The following is a 27529-nucleotide window of genomic DNA, read 5'->3' as shown; positions in this document are numbered from 1 at the left end:
CCATACTATTACACACACACCCCACAAAAAATAGTCATTGTTGCATAATTGGCGCCACACATTGTCTTTGGTTTGAATCTCTTCACCAGATGAAATTTCATTGTATTCAGCATGTTTGATTTACACATATGTCACTATCTGTCAGACAAAAGGATGAACTTTAATCACAAACTTTGTTACCGCACACATGATTTGTGAGAGATGGGGTTTTCCCAGGAAAAGGGCAAAGACAGTGAAGGTCATGAACTTTGGGAAGTTCAGGCAGTTCAGACCAAAGCCATTTGTTCAGGAGAGTCAAAGCTTTTAAGTGATGGGAAATGGCAATTACCATAAATAACCAAGACCACACTGCAGATGCCGATGTCTAGAAAAGGTCACACCAGTTCAAAATTGTCAATCTGAGACAAATGTCCTCACAGGGCAATAGCCTTCTGTCAGGTAAAAGCACTCATCTTTCTCCAGCCTCACAAAGCTTAAAAACAACAAAGCTAGATAGCTTACAACCACCTTCCTCTCATTAAAACCTACAAATCTGACTTGAAATAGCTGCAATTTGAACCTATAAACCCCCAGATTCAAATCAAATTCAAATTCAAATTCAAATTTTATTTGTCATGTACACAGTCATACACAGTACGATATGTAGTGAAATGCTTGGACAACTGCTCGTGACCTAAAGAAAACAAAAAAGGAAAAGGCTATGAATAAGATAGGAAATAAATATGAAAAATTAAAAAGGGTAAATTTAACTAGGAAGGAATAAAATATAGATTAAGGTTAAAAATGAAATAACTGTACAACACAAATTAGAATGAAGGGTAAATTTAACTGGGAGAATAAGATAAAATATATAAATTAAAGTTGAAAATAAAATAACTGTACAACAAAATACACAATATAGAACTATATAAGAATGTATGAAGAAATATAAATAAATATATACACAATAACAGCAGCATATACACAATAACAGCAGCGTGATTTAAGTAATGAAGTGAAAACAATGTCCAGAATGTCCAGTGTGTGTGTAAGAACTGTATGTGTGGGTCAGTACTGTGTGGTGGTGTGATTGAGAGACCGTATCGCCTGCGGGAAGAAGCTCCTCCTCAGTCTCTCTGTGTTGGTCTTCAGGGAGCGGAATCGCTTTCCTGACCTCAACAGAGAGAACAGTCTGTTGTTGGGATGGCTGAGGTCCTTCACGATCTTCCTGGCCTTGGTCCAGCACCGCCTGCTGTAGATTGAGTGCAGGTCAGGGAGCTCGGAGCGGATGGTGCGCTCAGCTGACCTCTCTCAAGATCTCTTCAAATGCAAACATAATCACTGAAATGGTGACAGAAATTCTGTTTTGCAGAATATTTAGAGCATTCTTAGTAGTGATCTTAGTAATTATTGTTATGTTCACTTACTGGGCAGTTTTTATTAGGTAAACATTGCTACTACTGGGTTGAACACCTTTTAATTCTTTGTGGTGTAGATTCAACAAGGCGTTGGAGTTTTTTTGGTCCACATTGACATGACTGGCACGCTATTACATGGCCAACAGCTTAAACTGACAGGGTGGATCCATGCTTTTCAGGCTGTTTATGCCAAAATCAGATCCTACCATATGAATGTTCCAGTAGAAATGGAGCCTCATCAGAACAGGTAGTCTTTCCAGTCTTCTGTTGCCTAAATACAGTGATAACCATGTGATGTGACTGGCTGATTAGATATTTGCATTAAAAGAGGTTGAACAGGTTTCCCTAATAAAATGGCTACTGACTATAAATGGCTTACTCTAGAATTATTGCCCTTATTCTATAAAACAAGCAAATATTTCATGTTTTGTACGATAAATCAAATGCAATTTTTTATATTATATAAATGAAGTATCCACATAAGTATGAAAACTGCACATTGTTAGTATTTTATATGTAATTTCATTTGTAACAAATCATTAGTGGATCTACTGCACATAGTGAGGAAGTGCAACAGGTAGAATTTTTTGTCAGATGGACTGAAAAACACATGCTTTGAAGAGTTATGACATTCTAAATATTCTTGCACAAGTTTCTTGACCTCAAAAATGGAATTTAGTGAGAATAGGGACAAAATAAAGACAATGGAAGAATGCAGGCTGTCAGTGCAATTAGAAGAGCTGTCAGTAGGGTGAAATGAAATACAATGAGAACCAGGTGCAGCCACAATGCATCCCCCTCTGTGGTCCTGATAAAGAGAACCAGATGATCACTGTGTATGAGAAATAGAGGATTTGTTCTGTTTACATGTGCTGTGCTTTAAGTGAATGAATGTGAGAGAAAAGAAGCTAAGAATAGCATAAACAAAGACACATAAAGAAGCTGCTATCTTGTTGTTTAAGTGTCAAAACAGGTCGTGTATCAGTTTTTGTAATAATGATACACAGTTAAAAGGTAAAAACAGTAAGAATTCACCTCCCCGTTAGCACAACAATGTGATTTTTCATAGCAAATACATCATTTAAGAGACAATCATGATGTCAGATTTCATTTCAGACAGTGTACCAGCTTACATTTACCATGATGAGATATCTTTGGGTTAAGACCAAGAATAACAGAGTGAAAGCCTCCTTCCGCTGACTTCACAGCACCATTCATATTACACTTTGCACGAGAACGCTGAATTTCATACAGCTGTGCAGTCTCCAACATACCAAATGAAGCCCAGGTGTTGAGTTTAGTGTTTTATATGTAAGATTACAATGACATGCTAACATAATCAAATGCACAACAGCCTCAGGTCAGTATGAGGTCGCACATGATGACATCACAAGGGGGAGGACACGTATAACATCAGTCTCCAAATCATAAACACAGAGAAAAGATTTAAATTTGTACAAATATATTTGTATGCATAGTAAATTGAGATAACTGACCTGCCACGATGAACAAAAAAACTCCAGGGACCCCCAACCTTCTGGTGACCACAAAAAACTTGTTCTAATCTGAATAGAAGAGTATTTTGGAGTCTGGACTGTGAAAAACATTGTCAGCTAGGTTTACTGAAAAGATAAACAACTCAAGGTAAACACCTTAAAAAAGCCCCTCACTAATATTGACCAAATCCTATGAATTGGACCTCTGTGTCAAATGTCTACCTTTGTGACATCATGAATTTTTTGTTTTGCTTATATGAGGCCTAGTACGAGCCACAGAGAGGGTCACCTTAAAGCAAGGACATCCTAGTTATTAACAGTGGGCATGCCAAGTATGCAAAGTGCACAGCTGGCTTTGTGACTATGTGAGACTGTTACATGTGCACAAATTAATGCACATGAATCACACACAATTAAATCAACCTCAGTGCAAGTCTCAGCCCTGAAAGTTGGCCCTAAGTATATTTTTTTTAATCCAGGTCCCCAAGTAAGCATCTGTAGACCCATGCAAAAGTGCATTTTGTAATGTTTACTCCAAATGTAGATGGGGCTTCTCATAGCTCAGAATGAATCTTTCTGGGGTAACCTGAGATATAAGCACATGTGGGTCCTCATACATTGCATTTTTCAGTGCTTTGAAAAAATATCCGACCTCTTCCTGCTTTTTATTTGCAGAAAGGAAGGGGTATATACTTTTTCACAGCACTGAGCATGCATTAATGAAACACAGCTGGCAATAGCCTATTTCTTTGGCTCAGTGCTACTTTGGGGAGACCAAGAATTCCTCTGTGCAGGAACAAAAAGAATGAGAGTATTGGCTGCGGGCTGCTTTATCCACGAAATGAAAGCAAATGCGAATAGCAACACAAAAACTGTACAGTAAACTCTATGAACCAAGCGGAGCCTCATATTTAGTAAACTGTAGTAGAGCGCGCCTCAGTGGGGCCATGCAGAGTTGCACCTTCAACGTTTTTTTATGCATTTTTCAGGTACATTACAGAAATGTGCTCATTAGTCTTTTCCAGCACATGGAAAGGCTTCACCATAACTTTTCGTCTGAATTAAGGCTGTTAAGGCTGTAAATCTGATGACATATGATATGTGGAAAAGTTATCATAAAGCATAAAAGGAAACGTTGACAAGACAGAGAAACGGCACTGACAGTAACAGCGCAACATGCGCCGCCTGATATCCTCTGACGCATCTCCCGTGGTCCAATCACGTCTCTGTGCCGGCCGCTTCTCCTCACTCTTTCCGGGTCGTCGCAAAGTTCGCCTGTGCTGCACAGAGCCGGGGACTGTCTTCAAAGGTCAGTCGAGTTATCAATCGTTAACCTCTCCACTCTCGCTTTCCACCATACATTTGTTTCGGTTTGCATTTCTGCGAGTGTGCGAGGGGCCTTTTTGATTCACACGTCGCCTACATGTATGAATCAGAACCATATGACTTTGTATGCAAGCTAGCGCGCTTTATGTTAGCTCGGGTTAGCTTCCTTACCCCCCCCCCCCCCCCCGTTATATATTTTGTCACGGGTATAGACAAAAAGAAGCGAGCAGCCCGCCTGGATTGTGAGCGTGTTGTCTCTTGAGTCGCAGGGGAAGCTGTGTGAGAGCTGGCCCGCCTGAAATGCGTTTAATGCACCAGCTTTTATGCTCCAGATTATTTGAATGACACCGCTGTGTTGTTGTTATTGTAAGGAAGCCATTGATATGTGGGTTTGTTTTACTGGTGACTCACGAGGTGGTGGAAAGGTTACCGGTGCTCAGAGCGGGTTAAGCATAGAACACAAAGCAGCAGACCCAAGCAGCTTGATGATGATGATGATGATGTTGGTGGTTATTTTTATGTATCTTTAGCTAACTGTTAGCTGCATGTTAGCTGAAACTCAATGACGTGGTAGTTACAGGTTAAAAAAACAAACAAACCCTCAACTACTGCCTTTAAATGATCCACAATTAACTTTTATCGACCTTTATTCGTGTTGTTGTTTATTTATTAATTCATACACGTAGTTCATTTTGCGTTTATGTTGCCACGTTTCATTCAGGCCTGTTTAACTTCAGTCTTGGTTTACTGAGGACTGCTCAGCTTTTGTGCTCCAACTGAATGCCTGAAAAATCAATAATAATGATGATAATAATACTACTAAAAATGTCTAGCATGAAATATCCAAACAGTGTATGCACATCCAAGGCTGTACACTGAGAGATCCCATTGTTAATGAGCTTCTTAATTATCAGTAAACATCAAATGACTGTTTTTTGTTTATGAAGTTGTACAGTTTGGTTTTCTTGGGTAGTTTTTGAATATTGTTGGTCATATTTGGCCTGTTACATTTTGACTACTGTTTAACTCTAGATTGAGAGCTTAATTCAATAATGAAATAACAATAAATAACTTAATTTAAAATGTTTGCAGGCATATTCATTAATGTGCCTACGCTATGATTGTATGACTCTATTTAGATTTAATGATGTATTGATTGCTGTTTATAATTTATCACTTGTGTTTTTTGTGTACTAAGACATTGTTATTAGCTCTTTATACTTTTTACAAAAAAATTACGGACAGCTCAATTAATAGCATTGATTGCAGTTTACACAGTAACTATATTTTCCACTCGCAAAGGTGTAGCAGCAAATAATATGATTTTTTTTTGCTTGACAAATTACTTGAAATATTGAGGATTCCTCAGTTCATTGAGTCCCTTGAACGCCACTCTCTGCACTAATGATTGGTGCATGTTTTTAACCTTTACTCAAGACATAAAAAGTGGCACAGTAGAGCTTGTAGCCAGTGCGGTCTAGTTTGAACCCTTCTGCACCAGCCTCCTCTCCTAGTTTATCCCAGTCATATTATCTTCTTTTAAAGCAAACACACTACGCCACATATGCTGTTTACTGCCTTTGAATCATTTGGTTTGTTGCAATTAAAATAAGTGATTGTAGTTCTCTGTGGCTTTATTAGTGCACAGTTAGGTTGATATGCGATCAAACAACGCACTCATAATAAGGTGTTGAATTTTAGTGCAGCTATGTGACCTGTTGCATAAACAGCGGTCACTTGCATGTCCTTGATGTGCAAGGGAAGGACAGTTTTCTGTGAAAGGATTTGACATGTGTGTAGTTGGATTCTAGTTCTGGGATCGAGAAAAATATTCAACATGCTTATTTTTTCCTCTCACTTCAACATAGTTTCATCCTGCAGTTCTTCTTAACCTCTAACCACCCTCCCCTCTCTCTCTTTTCATGTCTCCTCCCCAGGAGGGCTGTTGTCTGTCCTCTATAGCTCCTCCTGCAGTGTGAGTGTCAGGTGTGTGTGCGTGCACCATGGCTAGCCTCCTCCGAGTTGTGGCAGCCAGCTGCTCAGCGCCTGTGTTCAGCGGGGTTTCTGCTGTAAAGCTGCAGAGTGGCCGTACCATCAAGTCAACATGTCTGCGTTTTTTTAGGACCCATCAAGCTCTCGGGCGATGTGCTAGTCCAGGTAAGGCACTGCACAGTGAGGAGCGTAAGTTAAAGAATCATTTATGCTATAATCAGTGTGGTGTGACTCTTTGTTTTATTGACTGTCTTCGTAATCCATAAAATGGGCAAGGTGACCCAGGCCTGGAACAGTGTTTTATTGCTAGGTGTAAGCTTTTGTGACCTAGTGTTCCTATATAAGAATAATGCCATGAAAGTCACAATTATGTATGATTGGTCATTCTTTAATAGCAGGCTGGGTTTTTCTACTGTTTCATTGAGACATATCTTTATTGAGATATAGGTAGATATTTAACCGCTGATAGCCACAGGAGCAACACCACCTGTAGCATCCATGTCTTTTCTCAGTGTCAGGTGTACAGCATGAGTGTTACAGGTGTCTGCTACGCATTATATAAAACAGATAGAGGGTTATTCAGTTCACCTTAATCACTGTTGTAGCATTCTATTCATTCATTCTTGCATGCTTGTTTTGAAGGTCAGTGTTATGAAATAGTTAATCCAGAGGACAAACTTCAGTCTCATCCAGCAGTTTTTCAGTTTGGAGTTTTGCTTTAGAGTCGGTGTTGCTTTCTGTTTAAATATCATATCATAACCCAGTTTCAGGGACATTCTCAGTTTGAAGTTTCTGAGGCAGTAGGTGTGATGACTGTGAAGCCAGTACCAGCTGGTTAGAGGAGCTTTATGTCTGCGTGTGCTGGTTTCCTTTGCTTCATGGTGACATGGGTTGATTTTCTGCAGTTCAGCTCGCTCCAGTAACAGCTGGCAGCGTTTATTCTGGACACACAAGTGTCAGATTATGATCTCATGTAGGAGGGGCACACATGCTTACGTGTGATTATGCTTTGACCTCCAGAGAACCTATAGACTCACAGCATAACCTGAAAGCATGTGTTTACGTGAGACGGGTTTTGTTCTTTAAAGTGGACAAGATCAGACTTTGCTGCATGTTGTGTATGGTGTTGGCATAACTTGCAAGCAAGCTTACAGACATAGATGACTGTGGGATTAGAGTTAGCAAATGAGCACAGCATGATGCTTCTGACTTCTTTTGTAAAATTGTCAGAGAGCTGCTTCAGCACTAATCTAAAAAAATAAAAATCACTGTAATCTTATTTGTAAGTTTTTATCTCAGCCCAATCAATGATTATAATGTCCCTGTATAATAAAAGGCTGGTTTGCCGTACGTCTAAGCATCCCCTCCTTTGAAACAACCCAGGTCTGTCAGCCTCTCAGCATTTCCTCTTGTCCTCATTTCCAAGAAAATCGGCACAGTGTAAACATGTTTATTTAAAAACAACAATCACGTGCCTCTGAAGGTCTGCCCTTTTCAATGTTTCATTCATAGGGGAAGGTGTCGAGGCTGCAGGCTCAGGGTTTCAGTCGTGGAAGCTTTCATTGCTCTCACAGTAACGTAATAAGTTATCTTCAACTCATAAGACTATCTTCACTTGTCTTGTCTCTTGTGTCTGCACCGGGTCTTCCGAGCACGTCTATGTTGCAAGTGTTGTTGATATGTGAAGGGATTAACACGGATCACTTTGATCATCATCGATCTATCCGTATGTTTGCAATCGGACTACATTAGTTTAGTTTGTTGAAAATGTCACGTTACATATGCGGTAATTGATTAGGTCTTTAGCAAAAAAAGGTAATCAACAGCCCTTGGTCACTGCTTTTAGTGGTGAATGGGTTTATCTGCTTTTGTCTACTCAGCGTGTTTATTCAGTAATCCCAATTTTTGCCGGAAGGCTACCTGAGAGCATTTTATTTTGGTAGATAGGGTTCTTATATCAGTACTGACCTTTGATTTATAGACCATATTCACATGGTTGGCTCAGAAAATAAATTCTGAGCCGTCTTGTGCTGCGACGCTTCCTGTAAAAGTGGCCATAGGATGGGTCACTGCAGCAGCAGGAGCAGAAAAGAGTAAAGGTTCATGTGTATGGGTTGAGCAGGCAGCAGGAAGGAACTGCAGTGGAATTTCCCATAGGAGCCAATAAAGCATGTGCCTGCCTGTCACTTGAAAAAGAAAGTACTATAAAAAGACTCTGACGTTTTCAGTTTGTTCTTTCTGTTGTTTTCTTTTCAGTTTCTCTTTTGCTACTAATTTATCCCTTGTTATTCTCTCATATCATACTCCCCTTTTTATGTCACCATTTGAATCAGGTCAGCTTTGATTAGTAAATGAGAGACTCAAAATTCCTGCAAAACTGATGAATTTACCAGCAGTCCAAGCTGTAGTTTGTGTTTACTGCTAATTTGCAAATGTCACATGAAGAGAAAGATCTTATCAGGAATGCAAACAAAGGCCGTTATTGTCACTATATCTTTCTGCTGTTTTGGAACGTGGCATCTTCAGTCGTACAAACCCAGAAACACACTGCACATTTCTACCATCTTTCTTCATTAAGGATTCAATATTTATTTATTTCACCTTAGCTTTTGTAGCTCGTTAAAAAATTTCCTTCAGTTTGTGAGTTTCACCAGATCATTTTTCCCTCTCTAGGTATTCCATACAAACAACTCACAGTCGGCGTTCCCAAAGAAATTTTCCAGAATGAACGCAGAGTGGCGCTATCGCCTGCCGGTGTCCAGGCACTCATCAAACAGGGTTTCAATGTTGTTGTGGAGTCCGGAGCTGGAGAGTCTTCCAAGTTCGGTGATGAACAGTACGCCCAGGCCGGAGCAACAATTAAAGACCTCAAAGATGTCTTAGCCTCTGATGTGGTGGTTAAGGTAAGTCTTAAATAAAGAGAGGGTGTGTTGTAGAGAGGGAAGAGGAGGGCACAAAAGGCGGTTGAATGAAACCTGTGCCAGAAATGTATCACTATCTGACTGACTGGTTAAGAAGAGGTAATGAGGGATAATAGAAGGAAGTGGGGGAAAGGAAGGAAGTCAGAGTTTTGATGATGACAGCAGCTTTTGGCGTGATGTGTGTCTTGTGGTGTAAGTGTAGGAGGATGTGGAGGAATGACAGAGTATGTGAATGCAGGGAAAAAAACATGTCACTATCCCAAAACAATTAAACTGTCTGTCTTCACGTCAGACATGGTGGTTGAGGATGAGAAAAAGGCAGCGATTCTAAGAAAATGAGAAGCAGCTTCATGCTTTTACAGGTTCTTATTTAATAATCATTTATAATTAAAGGTTTGTTATTTTATAATCTAAACTAATGTGAAAGTGGAAAAATGTCAGAGAGAAGTGGAGGTTGCTGTGGATGACTTACTTTAAACACAACCCACTGGATCCTTACTTCCTTGGATACTATACATACCAGTATGGACCTGAGTTTTAGTGCATTGGTCACTCATGAAAGAGCCTTGGTAACTGTAATATACTACTGATGAAACCAGTGGGTGAGTCTGGACTGGAACTTCATAGCATAAAAAAGTCAGAACTAAAAAACACTAAAACTAAAACACTGCACTGTAGTTGGCTGATGTCGAAGAAAAGGTAGAAATATACATATCTATAAAAAGGAAACACTTGCAGTACTCTATAGTAGCTTTGATATATACTCTGGGATAAACTGATCTCGATAAGATCTGATCAGTTATTTCTGGTCACACTACGTTTGTTTTGAACTATGTGAGCTTTGTCTGCTTCCAGGTCCGTGCTCCTATTTTCAACCCTGCTCTGGGTGTGCATGAGGTGGATATGATGAAGGATGCATCTACTTTGATCAGCTTCATCTATCCAGCTCAGAACCCTGAGCTGATGGACATGCTGTCCAAGAAGAAAGCAACTGTCCTGGCTATGGACCAGGTGCCCAGAGTCACCATTGCCCAGGGTTACGATGCACTGAGCTCCATGGCAAACATCGCAGGGTATGTTCACAGTGCCTTCAAGGCATGTATTGTTGACTGCTTGCGTCCAGTTGAATGATCTGCTCCTGTCTTCCTGTACTCTTGTCTTATAAACAAAATGTTGGATTACAGACCCAGACCAGAAAAAGGAAAACATTTCTTCAGATGTTTTAGCAACTGCTCAATTTTTCTTTCTTTTTTGCATGTAGCACATCTATATTCATTGTTTTCTTTGTTATGAATTCCCTGTCTTTTCAGGTACAAGGCAGTGGTGCTGGCAGCTAACAGCTTTGGACGGTTTTTCACTGGACAAATTACAGCAGCCGGGAAAGTGCCTCCTGCAAAGGTGTGTAGTCTGAGTCCGTGTACTTTTGGAGGTAGCATTTCTTTTATTTAGAAGGTATGCGTCTGTGAATGTGACTCTGCCAGTTTTAACTTTAAGCACGGGCCATAACTCTGGTCATCCTTAACTAGTATTTTTATGCCTTCTTTAATAGGTGCTCATCATTGGAGGTGGAGTGGCTGGGTTGGCAGCAGCGGGCACCGCCAGAGCCATGGGAGCCATTGTCAGAGGATTTGATACGAGGTTAGAAAAGTTATTGACTGTAAAATATTATTTGTTATTGTTTTTTGTTGGGACAAAGGCGTTGTGTCTCCTTTGGCTTTTTCACAATAAAAGCTGTCTTTGGCGACCGTGGCTCAGGGGGTTGGGAAGCGTATCTGTAACCGGAAGGTCGCCGGTTCGATCCCCGGGCTCTCTGTCCTGGTCGTTGTGTCCTTGGGCAAGACACTTTACCTACCGCCTACTGGTGTTGGCCAGAGGGGCCGATGGCGCGATATGGCAGCCTTGCTTCTGTCAGTCTGCCCCAGGGCAGCTGTGGCTACAACCGTAGCTTGCCTCCACCAGTGTGTGAATGCGAGAGTGAATGAATAGTGGCATTGTAAAGCGCTTTGGGTGCCTTGAAAAGCGCTATATAAATCCAATCCATTATTATTATTATTATTTGGCAGTTGAACACTTTGAAGCAGCAGCAGTAAAATGCTAAGAGAAAAGTGAAGGAAATGTGCAGTAATGATGTAAAAATGGGATAAAATTATGACGCATGCCTTCTTTCCTTTGAGTTCCTTATACCTGCTGTACATGGAAAATTCAAAGAAAACAAGGGCTTTGTAAATGTAAGGGCCTTCATCCCTTCATATACTATACCAGGGCTCTCAAAATTTCTAAATCCCTGGTAGCCCTTCGGGCAGGGACTCTTCAGTTTTTGGTAGCCCAAAATAAATGCAAGTAGCCCGAATAAAAAAGAGAGCAATTTTTTGATTGATGTTTTGTTTCCTGTTTTGTTTCCTTTACAATATTATACATTAAAGTATAATATTGTAAAGGAAACAAAACATTAATCAAAAAATTGTTGAAAAACAAATTACAACATTGTATAAAAATTACAATCATCAACTCAAATACTTGGTTCTAATTGAACAGAAATTTCTATGAACTTGTAAGAACTGTGTAGGACATGAATCAGTCTGTGTCAGATCCTGAGTTTGAAATTTCCACTGAAGTCACGGGTAAGAGACAAGTGGAACCAAGATCGAGGCCATTTGCTTTTTGAAGTTTGCAAAGACTGCTAAATTTTGCCAGTGGTAGTTCACTCTTTGCAACATAGTACGCTGTTCTAAACAGATTTTTCAGGTTTATTTTTAGTATGTTATTTGCAATTGGTGTTTGTTCTGGGAAAGATATTGCAGACTGAGCAATAATGCATTTCTTGCATTTCTCATGGGTTCTAATGGGGGCCTTTCTTAAAATGACTGATCCTAGTAACAAAGGCGCTTGTCGACTCAGAAATCGAGAGAAAACCAACAACACACCCAGCAGAACATTATGTTATTTACACGGGTGCACATAAGTGGTCCGCATGTGCGCATTCGCTGTCAAAATAAAAGACACGCACCAGATAAGAAGTTGCAACGCGCGTTTGCGTCCATATAAAAAGCACTGTTTTTGTCCGCTAGAGTGGGATTTTCACGGCACATTCCGCACCACATCTCTGTGCGTTCATCATTTGTTTGAAGCCAGCTCACCTCCTGCAACCACTCTTCCGAGAATACGCGCTTCTTTTGTGGTTCGGACTCCTTCTGACATTTCTTTGGAGGTAGAGGAACACCAAAGTAATTGCTTAAAGGAGCTTCTTCGACATCTTTAAGAGTTCTAAACAAATGTCTGTCCTCCTCCAGAAAATCTTATGTATGCAAACACGCGTTGCAACTTCATATCTTGTGCGCGTTTTTTTTTTTTTTTTTTTTTGACAGCGAATGCGCACCTGCTGACCACTTATGTGCAGCCCCGGTTATATAGCTCGTCATATTGCAGCCACAGAAATTCTTTTGTCCATGAAACCATAAAGCTGCACTTTCTTTTTGCCTTATAGTCTGATTTGTCATAACTTCTCCGTTTTGTGGTAAGCTTTTCTTTGGCTGTCACTTCTTCACCCTGACCTGTCTTATTTGGCTCAGCAGAACTAAAATATATATCCTGCTGCTTTTACACACACACACACATAACGGTCAGCGATTCTCTGCGCGATCAACCTCTCATATGTTTAAGCTTGCTGCGGGAGATTTCACTTGTCATGTTTGCATAGTAAGCTAACGATTGATAAGACGATGTCAGAGGAATTGGTGCGCAAATTATCATCACTCACCAATCAGTGCTGTTGCTCTCTATACACAGTTCGCGCCATTGCAAAGTGAAAGCAAAAAACAAGCGCAAATTCAAACGCGATTTCAATATGTCACATATTGACAGTGGCTCACCGATGCCAATGACATAATTACCCAGCTACATTTCCGAAAGAATGCAAAAGCATTGACATATATTTTTCCTTCCTACAATAGCCTGACGGGCAGGGCAGAGATAGATTTTAGTAGCCCGACTGGAAAAATCGCTAGCCCCGGGACATCGGGCTAGCGATTTTGCAAGCCCTGTGTTACAGGCATGGCCCTTTAAGGATGAAGCCTGATGGGAAATGTATTCGGGATGTGTGTAGCGGGCCTGCCTGGTGTGTGTGTGACGAGAGAGAGCGGAGAAGGGGGAAAAGTAACGGTTAGCTACAGAAGAGACGAAAAGAAAATAAATAAAAGGAGTATAATAACTCCCTCGACAGCCAGAGTTGTGTCGGCGATGCTCGCTGTGAGTAAACTGTTTCAGCCCACTGTACGCGGTGTTCGTGCCTTAGAGAAGAAATAAAGTTCGGTGAAGCAGTTTCCTACGCCTCCTTCGATCTTTTTGCTAGCGGAGTTGACCTGTATAGTAAGCTGTTGCCGGCTACGAGTCAGTTACGGAACCTTCAAGTAACTGCCAGAGGTTTCCTTACTACGGTTCGGGGCCGCGGATCTGGCGCGGTAACACCTGTATCTGATTGAGGAATCACTCCTCTTTGGAAAAGAGAGTTTATTACAGAGAAATGGCTCTTTCCAAAATAAAAGCTATACTATCCGCTTCTTCTGGGCTATATTCTCAGCAGCATATTGTAGCGGGTCAGGGCTGTTCGGGTTTCTGTTTGTACAGTTATGTTTTGTTTATGTTGCCATAGTGACGGGTGACGCCCTCTCGCTGCGACGGTGTGTCCTTCCGGGGTCAGAGGGCGCCCTGTGTGTTGTTGTTGTTGTTGTTGTGCGGTTGCCGCGCTGAGCAGTTAGCTAGCGGCAGTATTCTTCTGCAGATGTCAATAAACGGCTGTGCTCCCTGGCTAGCTCACGGGAAGCAAGACCAAACGACACCTCCGTCTCCTCGTTGTCTGAGCTCGCCACATTGGTGTCAGAAGTGGGATGATGGTGGCAGCCCATGTTCTGACCAGAGTGACTTTTCCGCCGCCGGTCGTGACCGGCCGGTGCGCCAAAAGAAGGAACCTGGACATTTGCAAAGTGAAAGCAAAAAACAAGCGCAAATTCAAACGCGATTTCAATATGTCACATATTGACAGTGGCTCACCGATGCCAATGACATAATTACCCAGCTACATTTCCAAAAGAATGCAAAAGCATTGACATATATTTTTCCTTCCTATGATAGCCCGACGGGCAGGGCAGAGATAGATTTTGGTAGTACGACTGGAAAAATCGCTAGCCCCGGGACGTCGGGCTAGCGATTTTGCAAGCCCTGTGTTACAGGCATGGCCCTTTAAGGATGAAGCCTGATGGGAAATGTATTCGGGATGTGTGTAGCGGGCCTGCCTGGTGTGTGTGTGACGAGAGAGAGCGGAGAAGGGGGAAAAGTAACGGTTAGCTACAGAAGTATGGAGTGCCAGGACTGCCATAATGCATTAATTAAATACACCATTAAATAATTAATTAAATGTGGCAATAATTAATTAAAATTGGAATTAATTAATTAAATAAATAGTTATGACACATGTAATTAATTCATTATTGACACATTTAATTAATTATTTATGTATTTCACATTTTAATTAATTATTGACACATTTAATTAATTAATTATTGACACATTTAATTAATTATTTATGTATTTCACATTTTAATTAATTATTGACACATTTAAATAATTATTGACACATTTAATTAATTATTTAATGATATATTTATTTATTTCATTTTGGCAGTCATGGCGCCTGGCTCTCATCATGAAATAATTTTATCTGTCAGCCTCACCCATCAAACTCAGGGGGCGGGGTTAACGCTGCCCATGCAGCTTCTCTAACATTTGATTGGTTGCCGTGCAAAGTAAGTCAAAACAGGTCGATCCTAGATAATCGATTGCTTGTGTAGACTTGGGGCAGCCAGGTATCCCAGAATGCAGATCAAATCACAGGCAGCAATGGTGGTGGTGTAGTTTTAAAATACCCCGTTTTTCTGTCACCAGCTACACTTTTAACAGTGTTTTAGCCGCGAATGTCACGAAGTATGTCTGGTCAGGTTGTCAACATAGAACATGTTTGCAAAAGTGCTCAGATGTTTTCAGAGATTTCACTAGCTCTGCTAACAATTAGCATGCAGAGTGCACCCAGGGGGTTACGTTAACCGGTTTGTTTACATATTCCACTCTCCGTGTTCCACATGTTGCATTCGCAGATTCTCATTTTCACCGAACGATCGTCTCTTTCCGCCTGGTCTTGTGTCTCTGTGCTTCTGTAACATAAAGAACGAGCTGACATTTTTCTCACGAAACCAGCGATCAGCTCAACAGACCCTCAGTTTACCTGCATGCATCCTCCTCCTCATCTGTCAGCTGTTTAACACCTGCTGCTAATTCAAGAAACACGCCTACGTTACCTGGTGATAGTCACAGTTTAACCGGGCAGCCGGTACTCAATATAAAGCAATGTCAGCGCATTTTTCTGCACAAGATAAGTAAATATAGTGTTTTCCCCGAGCGCAGAGCTGCTGGAGCTTGTTTCCTTACAGAGCACTTTATAGGCGAAGCAGCTTCATCAGCGGCTGATGTCCAATCACCGGCACACAGCTTTGAAACCTCAGCTGAGTTTTAGCTCTCAGTGGTTAAACGCTGGACTTCATTCACTCAGGTTCTGTCTGTCGGGTCACGTTTACTTCGCTGTTTTATTTACAACTGAGCAAATCGGTTTGGCTGAGGTTAAAGTTACGTTTCATAACTGCATAGTTTCACAGACGTTTAATGGTTCACTGGCACATGTGTTAGACTGAACTATCATCTAAATATCATGTTTTTTAATAGTTATTCAACTGTATTCTAAGCACCAGCTGTCTGTTAGAATGTGATTTTTTTTTCTCTCTGTTGGCAGAGGTATAAAAATGCGCAGGAAAATCTGACGTGCATGGCAAACTTCACCGACGATATTTAGGGAGGAATAAACACACATCAAACATAAATGAACCATTTGCCTGTCTCCATAATTGAGAGCATTTTCTCTTCTTATGTCAACACTCTCTCTCTTTTTTTTTTCTTTTTTTTTTTTTGCTTTTTCGGTCATGTTATGTTTACCTGTCAAAGGCTTGTTACAAACTATGAAACACATGGTGCAGACTTCTGGATGTTAGAAGAAAACTAATACTGCTCATGAAGGAGACTAAAGGCAGGAAGGTGTCCTTTAAAACTAAACATGTTAATAGGACCTCCCTATTTATATCATAGTTTATGATATAGCACGTGTATTTCAGTAATAGCCTGCTGATTTCAGGTGAACAGTCGCACAGCTCACGTAGGCGTTATCTGTGAAACTCCTTAACTATAATTTATCCAAGTTAACTTCAGTTAACCATTCAGACAGTTCTTTTGCAATGAAAAACATAAACACCCATGCTGGTGTAGGTTTCCAGCCAGCTGTTAACATTATAGCTGCTTATGCAGTAACCATGGTAACCACGGACTCTGAGCGGCTGGATCGACGGAGGTCAGACAACAATTTTACATGTATGATCTTAAAACAGGACACAGCCACTATACGTGCTGGCCTCATATCAAATGTGAAGGCAGACTGAGTCTATGTTTGACGTTTTTTATATCTAATCTTCCTTTTCAAACATTTAAACAGCAGCGAGTCTGCAGCTGAGGGAATACAAACTCAAATTGTCGGAACAGGTTTGCTCGTTTCTTGGATTCATTTGGTGATTTATTAAATGTATAACTGTTATTCTAATCTGCTGCTGAGTCTCTTACACTTTTCTTTATGCTGTATATTTTCACGTCTCTGGAATAGTTGGCAGTTAGATAGTCAGCTGGGAAACTTTGTGTTAACTCATGGAGCTGAGGATATCGTGGATATGCTGACCTCGCTCCGTGGTGTACAGGGCCGTTTACCCTCATGATTAATATTCACTATAAAAATATTAGCCGAACATCATGAAGTCTGTATGTGTTTCATAGTGTCGAACAACCTTTGTACAGTTAAAGCCAGCAGTTACTACATGACAGAAACACCAACGTTATCTCTTTTATGCGTTTATACACAGGTCACGCTGATTACTGAACAAAAACCCAAAGATCAGATGTTAAACAGATTTATTTGCTCTCTCTCCTCCTTAAACATGTTTTTAATGTTAGTTATAATTCAGAATTGGCGACTGAAACACGTAGGACACATAAGAACATCAGGAAATAAAACACCGATAAATATAACCTCAGTAAAAGAAGTCAGCGGGGGTTACTACAGCTGTGTACCGGGGCCTGCGCTTTGTCGGTGGGATTGCTTGCGAGGCGAGCGGGTCTATCCCACGCTTTGCCGTGAGACTGGGCAGACATCTCCGAAATCATCGAAGCACTTTTGCAAAGAGGCTGTATCTTGACAAACCGACCAGACACATGAAGATTAAACCACTACATTCTCGGCTAAAAAAATATTAAAACGGTATGTGGTGACACACAAACAGGGTTTTTCAAAGTTCAGTTCTGTTAGCTTCCACATGCCGGTTGTTGTGTGCTAGAAACAATGGCCACCAGGCCAAAGCAATGGTTTTGACTCGATCAGCGTTAACCCCGCCCCCTGAGTTTGATGGGTGAGGCTGACAGATAAAATTATTTCATGATGAGAGCCAGGCGCCATGACTGCCAAAATGAAATAAATAAATATATCATTAAATAATTAATTAAATGTGTCAATAATTAATTAAATGTGTCAATAATTAATTAAAATGTGAAATACATAAATAATTAATTAAATGTGTCAATAATTAATTAATTAAATGTGTCAATAATTAATTAAAATGTGAAATACATAAATAATTAATTAAATGTGTCAATAATGAATTAATTACATGTGTCATAACTATTTATTTAATTAATTAATTCCAATTTTAATTAATTATTGCCACATTTAATTAATTATTTAATGGTGTATTTAATTAATGCATTATGGCAGTCCTGGCACTCCATACAGAAGAGACGAAAAGAAAATAAATAAAAGGAGTATAATAACTCCCTCGACAGCCAGAGTTGTGTCGGCGATGCTCGCTGTGAGTAAACTGTTTCAGCCCACTGTACGCGGTGTTCGTGCCTTAGAGAAGAAATAAAGTTCGGTGAAGCAGTTTCCTACGCCTCCTTCGATCTTTTTGCTAGCGGAGTTGACCTGTATAGTAAGCTGTTGCCGGCTACGAGTCAGTTACGGAACCTTCAAGTAACTGCCAGAGGTTTCCTTACTACGGTTCGGGGCCGCGGATCTGGCGCGGTAACACCTGTATCTGATTGAGGAATCACTCCTCTTTGGAAAAGAGAGTTTATTACAGAGAAATGGCTCTTTCCAAAATAAAAGCTATACTATCCGCTTCTTCTGGGCTATATTCTCAGCAGCATATTGTAGCGGGTCAGGGCTGTTCGGGTTTCTGTTTGTTCAGTTATGTTTTGTTTATGTTGCCATAGTGACGGGTGACGCCCTCTCGCTGCGACGGTGTGTCCTTCCGGGGTCAGAGGGCGCCCTGTGTGTTGTTGTTGTTGCTGTCCGGTTGCCGCGCTGAGCAGTTAGCTAGCGGCAGTGTTCTTCTGCAGATGTCAATAAACGGCTGTGCTCCCTGGCTAGCTCACGGGAAGCAAGACCAAACGACACCTCCGTCTCCTCGTTGTCTGAGCTCGCCACATTGGTGTCAGAAGTGGGATGATGGTGGCACCCCATGTTCTGACCCGAGTGACTTTTCCGCCGCCGGTCGTGACCGGCCGGTGCGCCAAAAGAAGGCACCTGGACATTTGCAAAGTGAAAGCAAAAAACAAGCGCAAATTCAAACGCGATTTCAATATGTCACATATTGACAGTGGCTCACCGATGCCAATGACATAATTACCCAGCTACATTTCCGAAAGAATGCAAAAGCATTGACATATATTTTTCCTTCCTATGATAGCCCGACGGGCAGGGCAGAGATAGATTTTGGTAGCCCGACTGGAAAAATCGCTAGCCCCGGGACGTCGGGCTAGCGATTTTGCAAGCCCTGTATACCGTTCAGTTTTATAAAGTTAATTCTACAGTCATGCTAATTTTCTGTGTGCAGTGAACTTGCTGTCCTATAGATTTTATTTTACAGCAGTTAAAGTCAGCAACCAGATCTCGGACTTGTCTAAGGAGCTTGGAAAGAAAAGCGTCTGGACTTCTTTGAGTTGCTTGAAGAGAAAGAAGTCCAGATGCTTTTCATTCCAAGCTCCTTAGACTACGATGACCTGGATGACTGAAAACCTTCACAGACAGATCTCTGACTATTTGCAGACTTTGTAGACCTAACAGATAAAGTCAAAATTAAAGCCACTATTAAGCCAGATTCAGTCTGCAATCTGTCTGCGATTGATTGGGGTCCAGCTGGCATACTCTGTTTGTGATAATATAGTGATTAGCTGTGATAAATTCAGTCACAACCTCATCAATAATGGGGACGTAGTTGGTGCAGTTGGTAACCATCTGAGTCACGTTCCCTACTGCAAAAACATGCCAACAATTGCATCTGAGAATGGCTGAGTTGTGCTCATTAAGGGTGTTGTATGCTTAACGTCTGGTTGACCAGCCTGTCGCCACAGCTACTGCACAAAATTCAGTGCAATCACTAGACAACCACCAATTTTGTTTTTCCTAGTCACAAGGTTGGCTTCCTATTTTTACTCTAGTGTGACTGAGACATTAACACATGTTATTGCTGTAACACAGTATTCACAGTGTGTTTCTCTTCAGGTTTTATGGACATACAGTGTTTCTCATATTGTACCACATAATCATTTTTAGAAGTGATTATTCTTCTGATATTTTCATGATTATTGTTTTTCTTTATTGAATGTAGTGCTTGTTATCTCTCATATCCCAACTTGATATCTTGATTTGGGTGACAGTTACTTTATTTTCATGTACAAAGTAGAAAATAAAGTTCTCTGATTTCAGAAGGCAGAACTGCTAAATGTTTGGGACTTTTTCCTTTAATAGAGCACAGGAAGGATGGGATTTCCTTCAGTAAATGGTTACCAAATAGTTTTCCATTAAATAATATATTAATCTTTGCAGTTTTTATCACACGTGTAATGTGCTCTCATCTGAGATTTTGAAATTACCAGTAACCTCTCATTTTCCTCTCTCCTAGAGCTGCAGCTTTGGAGCAGTTTAAATCTCTGGGTGCAGAACCACTGGAGGTGGACATTAAGGAGTCAGGAGAAGGCCAGGGAGGCTACGCCAAGGAAATGTCTAAGGAGTTTATAGAGGCAGAGATGAAGCTGTTTGCTAAGCAGTGTCAGGACGTGGACATTGTCATCAGCACTGCTCTTATCCCTGGTATGCAGAGAAGCGCAGTGTCAGGCAGAATAAGAATGTTGGCTGTGGCCACGAGCCCTGTCCTCAGCATCAAGGTTGCATAAAGAGATTTCTCTCCATTTGAAATAGGATTTGAGATGTGTATTCTCGTCTCAACTCTTAGAAAAGTGCCCATTAGCTCCAATAATCTTTTGGTTTTAACAATTTTTAAATGTAGTGTGGGCACAGTAAGCTTAACTGCAGTGACTATGAGTTACTTGCTGGGTTATACTTTGAGATTGAGGTTCCATTGAGGCTGATGTGATATGATACTTTGTAAATGTGGACACATTTTAATCATCTTTCCAGTGATGCATTAATAGCCTAGTCTTTCTGTTTTAACAATGCAGGTAGGCGGGCACCCATCCTAATCACCAAGCCAATGGTAGAAAGTATGAAAGATGGCTCAGTGGTGGTGGACCTGGCTGCTGAGGCAGGTGGAAACATTGAAACCACAGAACCTGGAGAGCTGTCTGTATACAAGGTCAGTGCATACACTCTTCAGACGTTCTCACACTTAAACAAAAGGAAGATTTTGTTTGGTTTTCTTTAATTGATTGGCTTAGTTAAATTTTTTTAAATATTTATTTTTTTGTTACAGGGCGTGACCCATGTTGGCTACACAGACCTACCCAGCCGTTTACCAACTCAGTCCAGCACTTTGTATTCCAACAACATCACCAAGTTGATCCGGGCGATCAGCCCTGACAAGGAGAACTTTTACTTTAATGTCAAGGACGAGTTCGACTATGGGACCATGGATCACGTTGTCAGAGGATCTGTTGTCATGGAGGTATGAGGTCTTGTGCAGTCCAAAGCCAAACGTGCTGGTATCACCAATGTGATCTTTGGCTGGGTGGACATTTTCTGCCTTTTCTCTGGCTGTCCTTACCTAATATTTTCTAGCTGTTCTTTACTGGTCCTTTCCATCCATCCATCCATCTGCACATGTTGTAGGATCATGTCTCAGTCACTAGATGTCACTCTTAGCATGCATTCTTCTTGCATCATAGTCTCTATAGAGCTGCAAATGAAGCAGTGTCCTCTCATTACACCAAACCCCAAGGCAAATTAAATCTTTATGCCACATGACATACTCTAATTTCTATGTTATTTAAATATTGCAGTCAGAGGTTCTCATTTTTGCTTTATCTAATGATTTACAAGCAACGCTACAAGCAAGTTTATTTTTCACCTCCTGTTTATGGAATTCTTCAAAGAATTTTAGGTTAAGCAAAGTTAATGCAATAATGAGCTGAAATATTGACTACAATATGGATATCCATATGCAAACCACACTACAGCTGCTGCAGATTTCTTCAATCCATGTTTTTTAGCACAGGAAAAGAGAGATAAGAGATTATTTTGCTTATATTAGTCTGTAATCTTATTCACTTCTTCAAAAGAGCAGATTTCAGAGATGAATTAACTCATATAGTAATGGTCTTACAAATGCTGCTGAAACACAGCAATTTTTTATTGTACCTGTCCATTAGCTTGCCTCATTGATCTGAACAGTTAAAAGGGTAAGGATTGACCATTCGTGAGGGGGGTCAGGGTAGAGCTGCTATCCCTCCACATCGAAAGGAGTCAGTTAAGCTGTCCTTGGGCATCTTACTGGGATGCCTCCTGTTATCATCATCAGTGAGGTCTTTGCTTGGACTGCTTTCATGATAAGTGTCATATATTAAATTCATAACTTTGCACCGTGTTTTTTTATTTTTTTAAATCAGACAAAGATCATCACCAGCTGAGCCATAAAAATGGTTTGCTCTTTTTGTTTCTCTATTTGTCACCTCCAGAAAGGAAAGAACCTGTTCCCTGCTCCTCAGCCTCTCAACGTGCCCGTCGCAGCGCCTCCTAAAACGAAGAGCGTCCAGGAACTGGAGGCAGAGAAGGCTGCACAGATTTCCCCTTTCAGGGCCACACTCACCAGCGCTGGGGTTTACACTGGAGGTTGGTTGTTGCAGATAACTGTGGGTGTACCATTAAATTTAGATTTAGGGTGGAGTAATTCAACTAAAGTGTTCTTTAACACAGTTTACTCTCATATATTTTAACTGTCATCAAAGGGTCTTAGGGGAGGTCGAAGTCTTTCAGCTTTTTGTTAACAGTTGGAATGTGTACAGGAGGCGAGAAGTGACAGAGGCAGGTTACAGATGCACACACCGGCACCCTGTTAGTGTCAGGAAGTGTGCATTGTAAAAACAGCATCACGCTGAGTGTTGGTTTGAAGTAGAGCTGTGGTGAGGTGTTCCTATGGTGCTTCTGTGTCAGTGCAGCACATGTAGTGGATGCGGTTCACACATTGTTTAGGTGCTTGAGTAGTTTCCTACTTAACACCAACACACAACTACTGATGTTAGCTCCTCTTAATCAGTGTGGACTGCCTGTAAATACCCATTTATCTGCAGCCATTTAGATCATCATGGATGTGCATTCAGTGTGTAAAAGAATAGTCGCCAAAGTAATAAAATAAACTTGTCTGCTAAAGTGAAGGGAATTAGGACAACATGGGTGGTCAAGTGCCCACCACATATGCACCCTTTATTTTTCCAGTTACGTATATTTGAGATTAAAATGAAGACAGAACTGTTTTCTTAGACTTCAGCTCCAACATAAACCAGTCCTGACAGTTTCAGCTCCTTCTATAGAATATTCCAGGAAAAAGAGCCAGCACATTTAAAACACTTTCTCCACCTAATTCTGTGAGTAATAAATAGGAGCTTCTCAGTAGGCATACATTTTGCATTTCACTCTTAATGTGTCCTTCAGCTGTGCAGTCAGAGCTACTCTACTTCTTTTATTTCCTTAACTTCTCTTCTCTCTGTGCCAGGCATCGCCACCCTGCTTGGTCTGGGCCTGTCAGCTCCCAACGCTGCCTTCACTCAGATGGTCACCACCTTTGGTCTGGCTGGCATCGTGGGATACCACACAGTGTGGGGAGTCACTCCTGCTTTGCACTCTCCTCTCATGTCTGTCACCAACGCCATCTCAGGTCAGTTATTTGCAATGTGTCTCATTACAGTTTGTGAGTTAAACTTCCCATAACGGAAGTCATTTTTCTGTCTAGTATGAATGAAGTCATCGTTTCTCCCATCTGTGTAAGCACAAATCACAGATCACACAGTGCCTGATTTATAGCCGCGTGATACACATTTATCACGTTTACATTTCTAAGAATAATTGTAATTACAGACATGAATATTGATGTTTCCTTATTCAGTCTGAATCACACGAACCGGTAATTTTATGCACTTCTTGACTGGACGCTGGATATTTTAACTAATAAAAAAGAACTTTTTTGAAAGTTTGACTTTAAGCTGTTTAACCAAAATTATTAATCATGTGTACTCACAAGTGTCATTAATCCCCACTGACACCCGTACAGCTTTACTGTCCAGCAGAGTAAAATTTACTGAAACACAACATCCTCTACCTCGTGGTATACAGATATAGAATAGCAATACATTAATTAAAAAAAAAAAAATATATATATATATATATATATAAAAAAGCATTAACCTTAATCTTTGATCGATCACACCCAGCTGGCTGCTGTAACCCTGCTGTTGCCTTTTTGCCCTTCGTTCTAAAACTTTCAGGATCGAGTTCTTATTGCGGCTGCTGCTTAACACAGAAGGGTTAAGAGGTTAGAGAGGTAAATGGTACGTGTGTGTTCTCACAGCTTTGATCACTCCACAGCTACACACTGAGGTAGGAAGTAACACGCCGTTGGTGATCTCTGAGGGTCAGGGAAGTCTTTTGCTCGTTTACTCGTGTGCACAGCCGGACATCAGAGCTCGCCTGCAGAGCCAAGCAGTGTAATAACTAAGAGATAGTTTTCACTTTCTTTGAAATTTTATTAGCAACACCTATATATCATTTAGCCTTCTGTGAAGTTTGTCCAGTGCTGTCTTAAATAAGATGGCTCGAAAAGGCACATGGGGTTCATGGGGTTCGTCGCTTAATATTGGTAGAACTTGATAGATTTCCCGAAACGTTTTTTTGTTTTTCTTTCCATCTTGTCTGCTCCCTTCACCTCCTTTCCCCTCTCACCTTCCTCTTTGTCCAGGTATTTTTTTTCCTCTCATATTTGGCAGGGACTCACTGGCTTTTTTAAAAACCTCTGTCACTGACTGTGGTTATGGAAACAGTGAAACCTGCAGAATTGTTGTTGTTGTGCCAGGCATCATAAAGACACACACACAATAACTTACAGACATTAGGGAATCATGTTGGAATTTAGGGTTGCAATGAGGGACAGTTTTATTCTTTTCAGGACATTATTGTGTTACAGCCTGTAGTGACTCCGACTGGTGGGTCATCTTTGATTCTTCAGATAGTGGTTTCACATCCAGTGGCTCATTGAAATGTATCTTCATATCTGGTGACTTATAATAAGGCTTTAATCTACTTGAGAGCCCTGATTTACTGCCTGAAACCTAATGTTTGATACATAGACACACACACAGGGCGTTAGGCCACCCAGTGCAGACATCTGTTGATACCTTACAGTTTGCATGTGTCCACTGATGCCTATTGGCTTGCTTTTGGGCTTATCCGTTCATTAAGTTGGACAGGAATGTCTTTGATCCCCACCTACAAGATGTAACTGCATCTGTTTTCTTTTCTTTAAAAAAGAAAAAATCAAATTCTCATTTTTCCCCCTTTTCCCATTGTTAGTGACTAGTTGCAAGGAGTTAACTAGTTATTTGCTGTCCTCCTGGTGACTGATCAGTTTATTCTGTAGGTCCAGTTTAGTTTTATTTATTTAGAAGTATTTCAGAACAATTAGCTCAAGGTGCTTTATATTAGAGAGAAAACCCCAGCAGTCACATGCACAAGCCCTTGGAGATGGTGGGAATGAAGAACTCCCTTTTAATAGAAAATCTCCAACCAAAACAGGCGTAATGGCACTTTTATCCTCACTTTTATCCCATCTTGTTTGTTTCTCCTGTGAATACTGCAGCAGTGGCTTGTGTGTCATTGGCGAACATAAAAAGACGTCGGTTTTATCATAACAGTGGCACACAAGGCGACCAACATGGCGGGTATACTGGAGTCTTAAGGAGGGGCACATTCTTGCCATGACTAATTATAGCATGGGCTTTTTTTTATTGTGCAGCTCAGTTCCTGTTGACAAGTGGCAACATTGCTTTTGTTTGTTTTTTTTGTTTTGTTTTGTTTTTTTCAGTCAGGTTGCATTTGCACACATTATTCATTGATCAGGAGCAGAAAGAAGTAAAGACCGTAGTGCCCTAATGTAACTCTTTGTTGAGACTTCAAGGCTTCTAACATCAACATATATATGTTGACATTAGCTGTAGGTAAAACAAAAACAACACACACAAAAAACCTCCCCTGAGAAAATGCAAGAAAAAATCCCATTCAGATTACATTTAGTAAGTGGGCCCACCTGGTAATTTTATTTAACCATTTAACCATAACAGATACCCATCTATATGGCAAACAAAAGGACAATAAACATTAAAATGAGTATGTGACCTAAAAAAAATAGAAAGAGGGAAGGAAACTTGAAGAATAAGCTTGAAATAACCAAGGCCATGCTTAATACGCTGCAACTTAAAAGCTAAAAGTTTGTTTGTTATCAAATTTAAAGCAAAGTTGGAATTCTAAGGACATTTTTAGATATTAAAAAAAAGAAAATACAGTTAAAAAAGGCTGTTAGTTAAAAGAGGTGAAAGCCAAAGAAAAATGTAACACACCTACTGGACGTATATACTTGCATCTCAAGAAATTTGCATGTGGTATAAAAAAGTTTAAAACTATTTAGTTGTTAAATTTAAATAGTACCAACTTCAATGTATTATGTAACTGTTGCTTGTTAAAACCTCAGTATTCAAATTTGACTTGCTTACATTGTATTAATATCGTATCTGTCGGTCTAGTTCAGCACACGCAACCACATTCATGCAGAAGACCGCTGACTTGACAGATGATTGTTATCAACGACCAGTGTCGAGGCTGGCTGTTTGCAGAATGCTGTAGTAAGCAAATTAATGGAAAACTGACTGGATCAGCGTGGTTGGAAAATGTGGACAGTTACAGGGATCATCACTAGGTTACATACGTAAATACAGAACACGGATTCAGTTTGTGTGAGATGTATACAGACTGCATACGGTCACTTTGTTCATGAGAGTGTAACATTAATCATTATTAAAAGAAGATTGATTAGTGGCACCCTGACTATTTTTTTGCTGGTTTCTGTGGGGTGATTAAAAACCAACTTTAAAGTATTAATGCTCCAGGTTATCCTGCAACAGTGGTTTCTATTTGCGACAGCTAATTTAAAATGAGGTTGTATTTACATAAATACAAGTGGCGAAAGAGTGTTTGGCAGCTTTAAAAGTTGAAGCCGACATACAGGCGTGTTTATAAAGCTGCATTTTGTCTGAGAAAAAAGGAGGTCAGACTTCCTTTTTTCCTCATTTGAAAGTCCAATCTAACACTGTTGACTTCAAACACACAAACACACACACTACCTGTTAGTCAACCAAAATAGCACACAGTCACAAGCCCATGTGAATGCAGGCTCCAATGGTAGTTGTGCATTGCATCCTACTGCCTGTAAATCATTACAGGACTGATGTTATCGAGGTTTCCTGAGTCTCTTTTGGTAAAAACGCACACACTCTTTTCCTTTCCATCCATTTTTTTATCTCCGTATCTTTTTCCTATCTGGAAAACAAATAGTGTTCTGAGGAAACTGTTTGATTAAACCAAATCTAATAAGTGTCAAGATTAACTTTTTATTTTTTCGACAACTGAATTCATGTTTTGAAGTTCTGTGCTGTTTTTGTGACATCTTCACCAAATTTTTGAACCCCCCCCCCCCCCACTGTATTATGAAAGTGTAGGTTCATGAATACTGAAATGTCTGTGGTCTACAGGTCTGACGGCTGTGGGTGGTCTGTCCCTGATGGGAGGGGGCTACGTCCCAACTTCGACTGCTGAGACACTGGCTGTGCTCGCTGCCTTCATCTCTTCGGTCAACATTGCTGGTGAGTCACCCTAACACAGACACCTCACGGTAACCCCTGCCAGTTACAGCAACCCAGAGCCAATAAT

The 27529-nt window shown here is 40.6% G+C and overlaps 1 protein-coding gene across 1 annotated transcript in view; it reads left to right on the top strand.

Annotated features, from left to right (window-relative positions):
* The first annotated feature begins 4103 nt into the window (after positions 1-4103).
* The window catches only part of nnt (nicotinamide nucleotide transhydrogenase), a 44590-nt gene continuing 21164 nt past the window's right edge, over positions 4104-27529 (top strand). Inside the window, exons 1-12 of the mRNA XM_040000015.1 lie at positions 4104-4202; positions 6157-6376; positions 8885-9114; positions 9988-10205; positions 10443-10530; positions 10682-10770; positions 20229-20416; positions 20785-20918; positions 21036-21227; positions 22237-22390; positions 23271-23432; positions 27352-27462. Of these exons, the coding sequence (XP_039855949.1) occupies positions 6223-6376; positions 8885-9114; positions 9988-10205; positions 10443-10530; positions 10682-10770; positions 20229-20416; positions 20785-20918; positions 21036-21227; positions 22237-22390; positions 23271-23432; positions 27352-27462 (1720 nt within the window). The 5' untranslated portion in view covers positions 4104-4202; positions 6157-6222. The remainder of the gene's footprint in view (positions 4203-6156; positions 6377-8884; positions 9115-9987; positions 10206-10442; positions 10531-10681; positions 10771-20228; positions 20417-20784; positions 20919-21035; positions 21228-22236; positions 22391-23270; positions 23433-27351; positions 27463-27529) is intronic.

This window comes from Simochromis diagramma, unplaced genomic scaffold (genome assembly GCF_900408965.1).
Source record: "Simochromis diagramma unplaced genomic scaffold, fSimDia1.1 OVJJ01000596.1, whole genome shotgun sequence".
Classification (NCBI taxonomy): Eukaryota; Metazoa; Chordata; class Actinopteri; order Cichliformes; family Cichlidae; genus Simochromis; species Simochromis diagramma.
The sequence above is the reverse complement of the archived record's forward strand: the minus strand, read 5'-3'. Positions and strand labels throughout refer to the sequence as shown.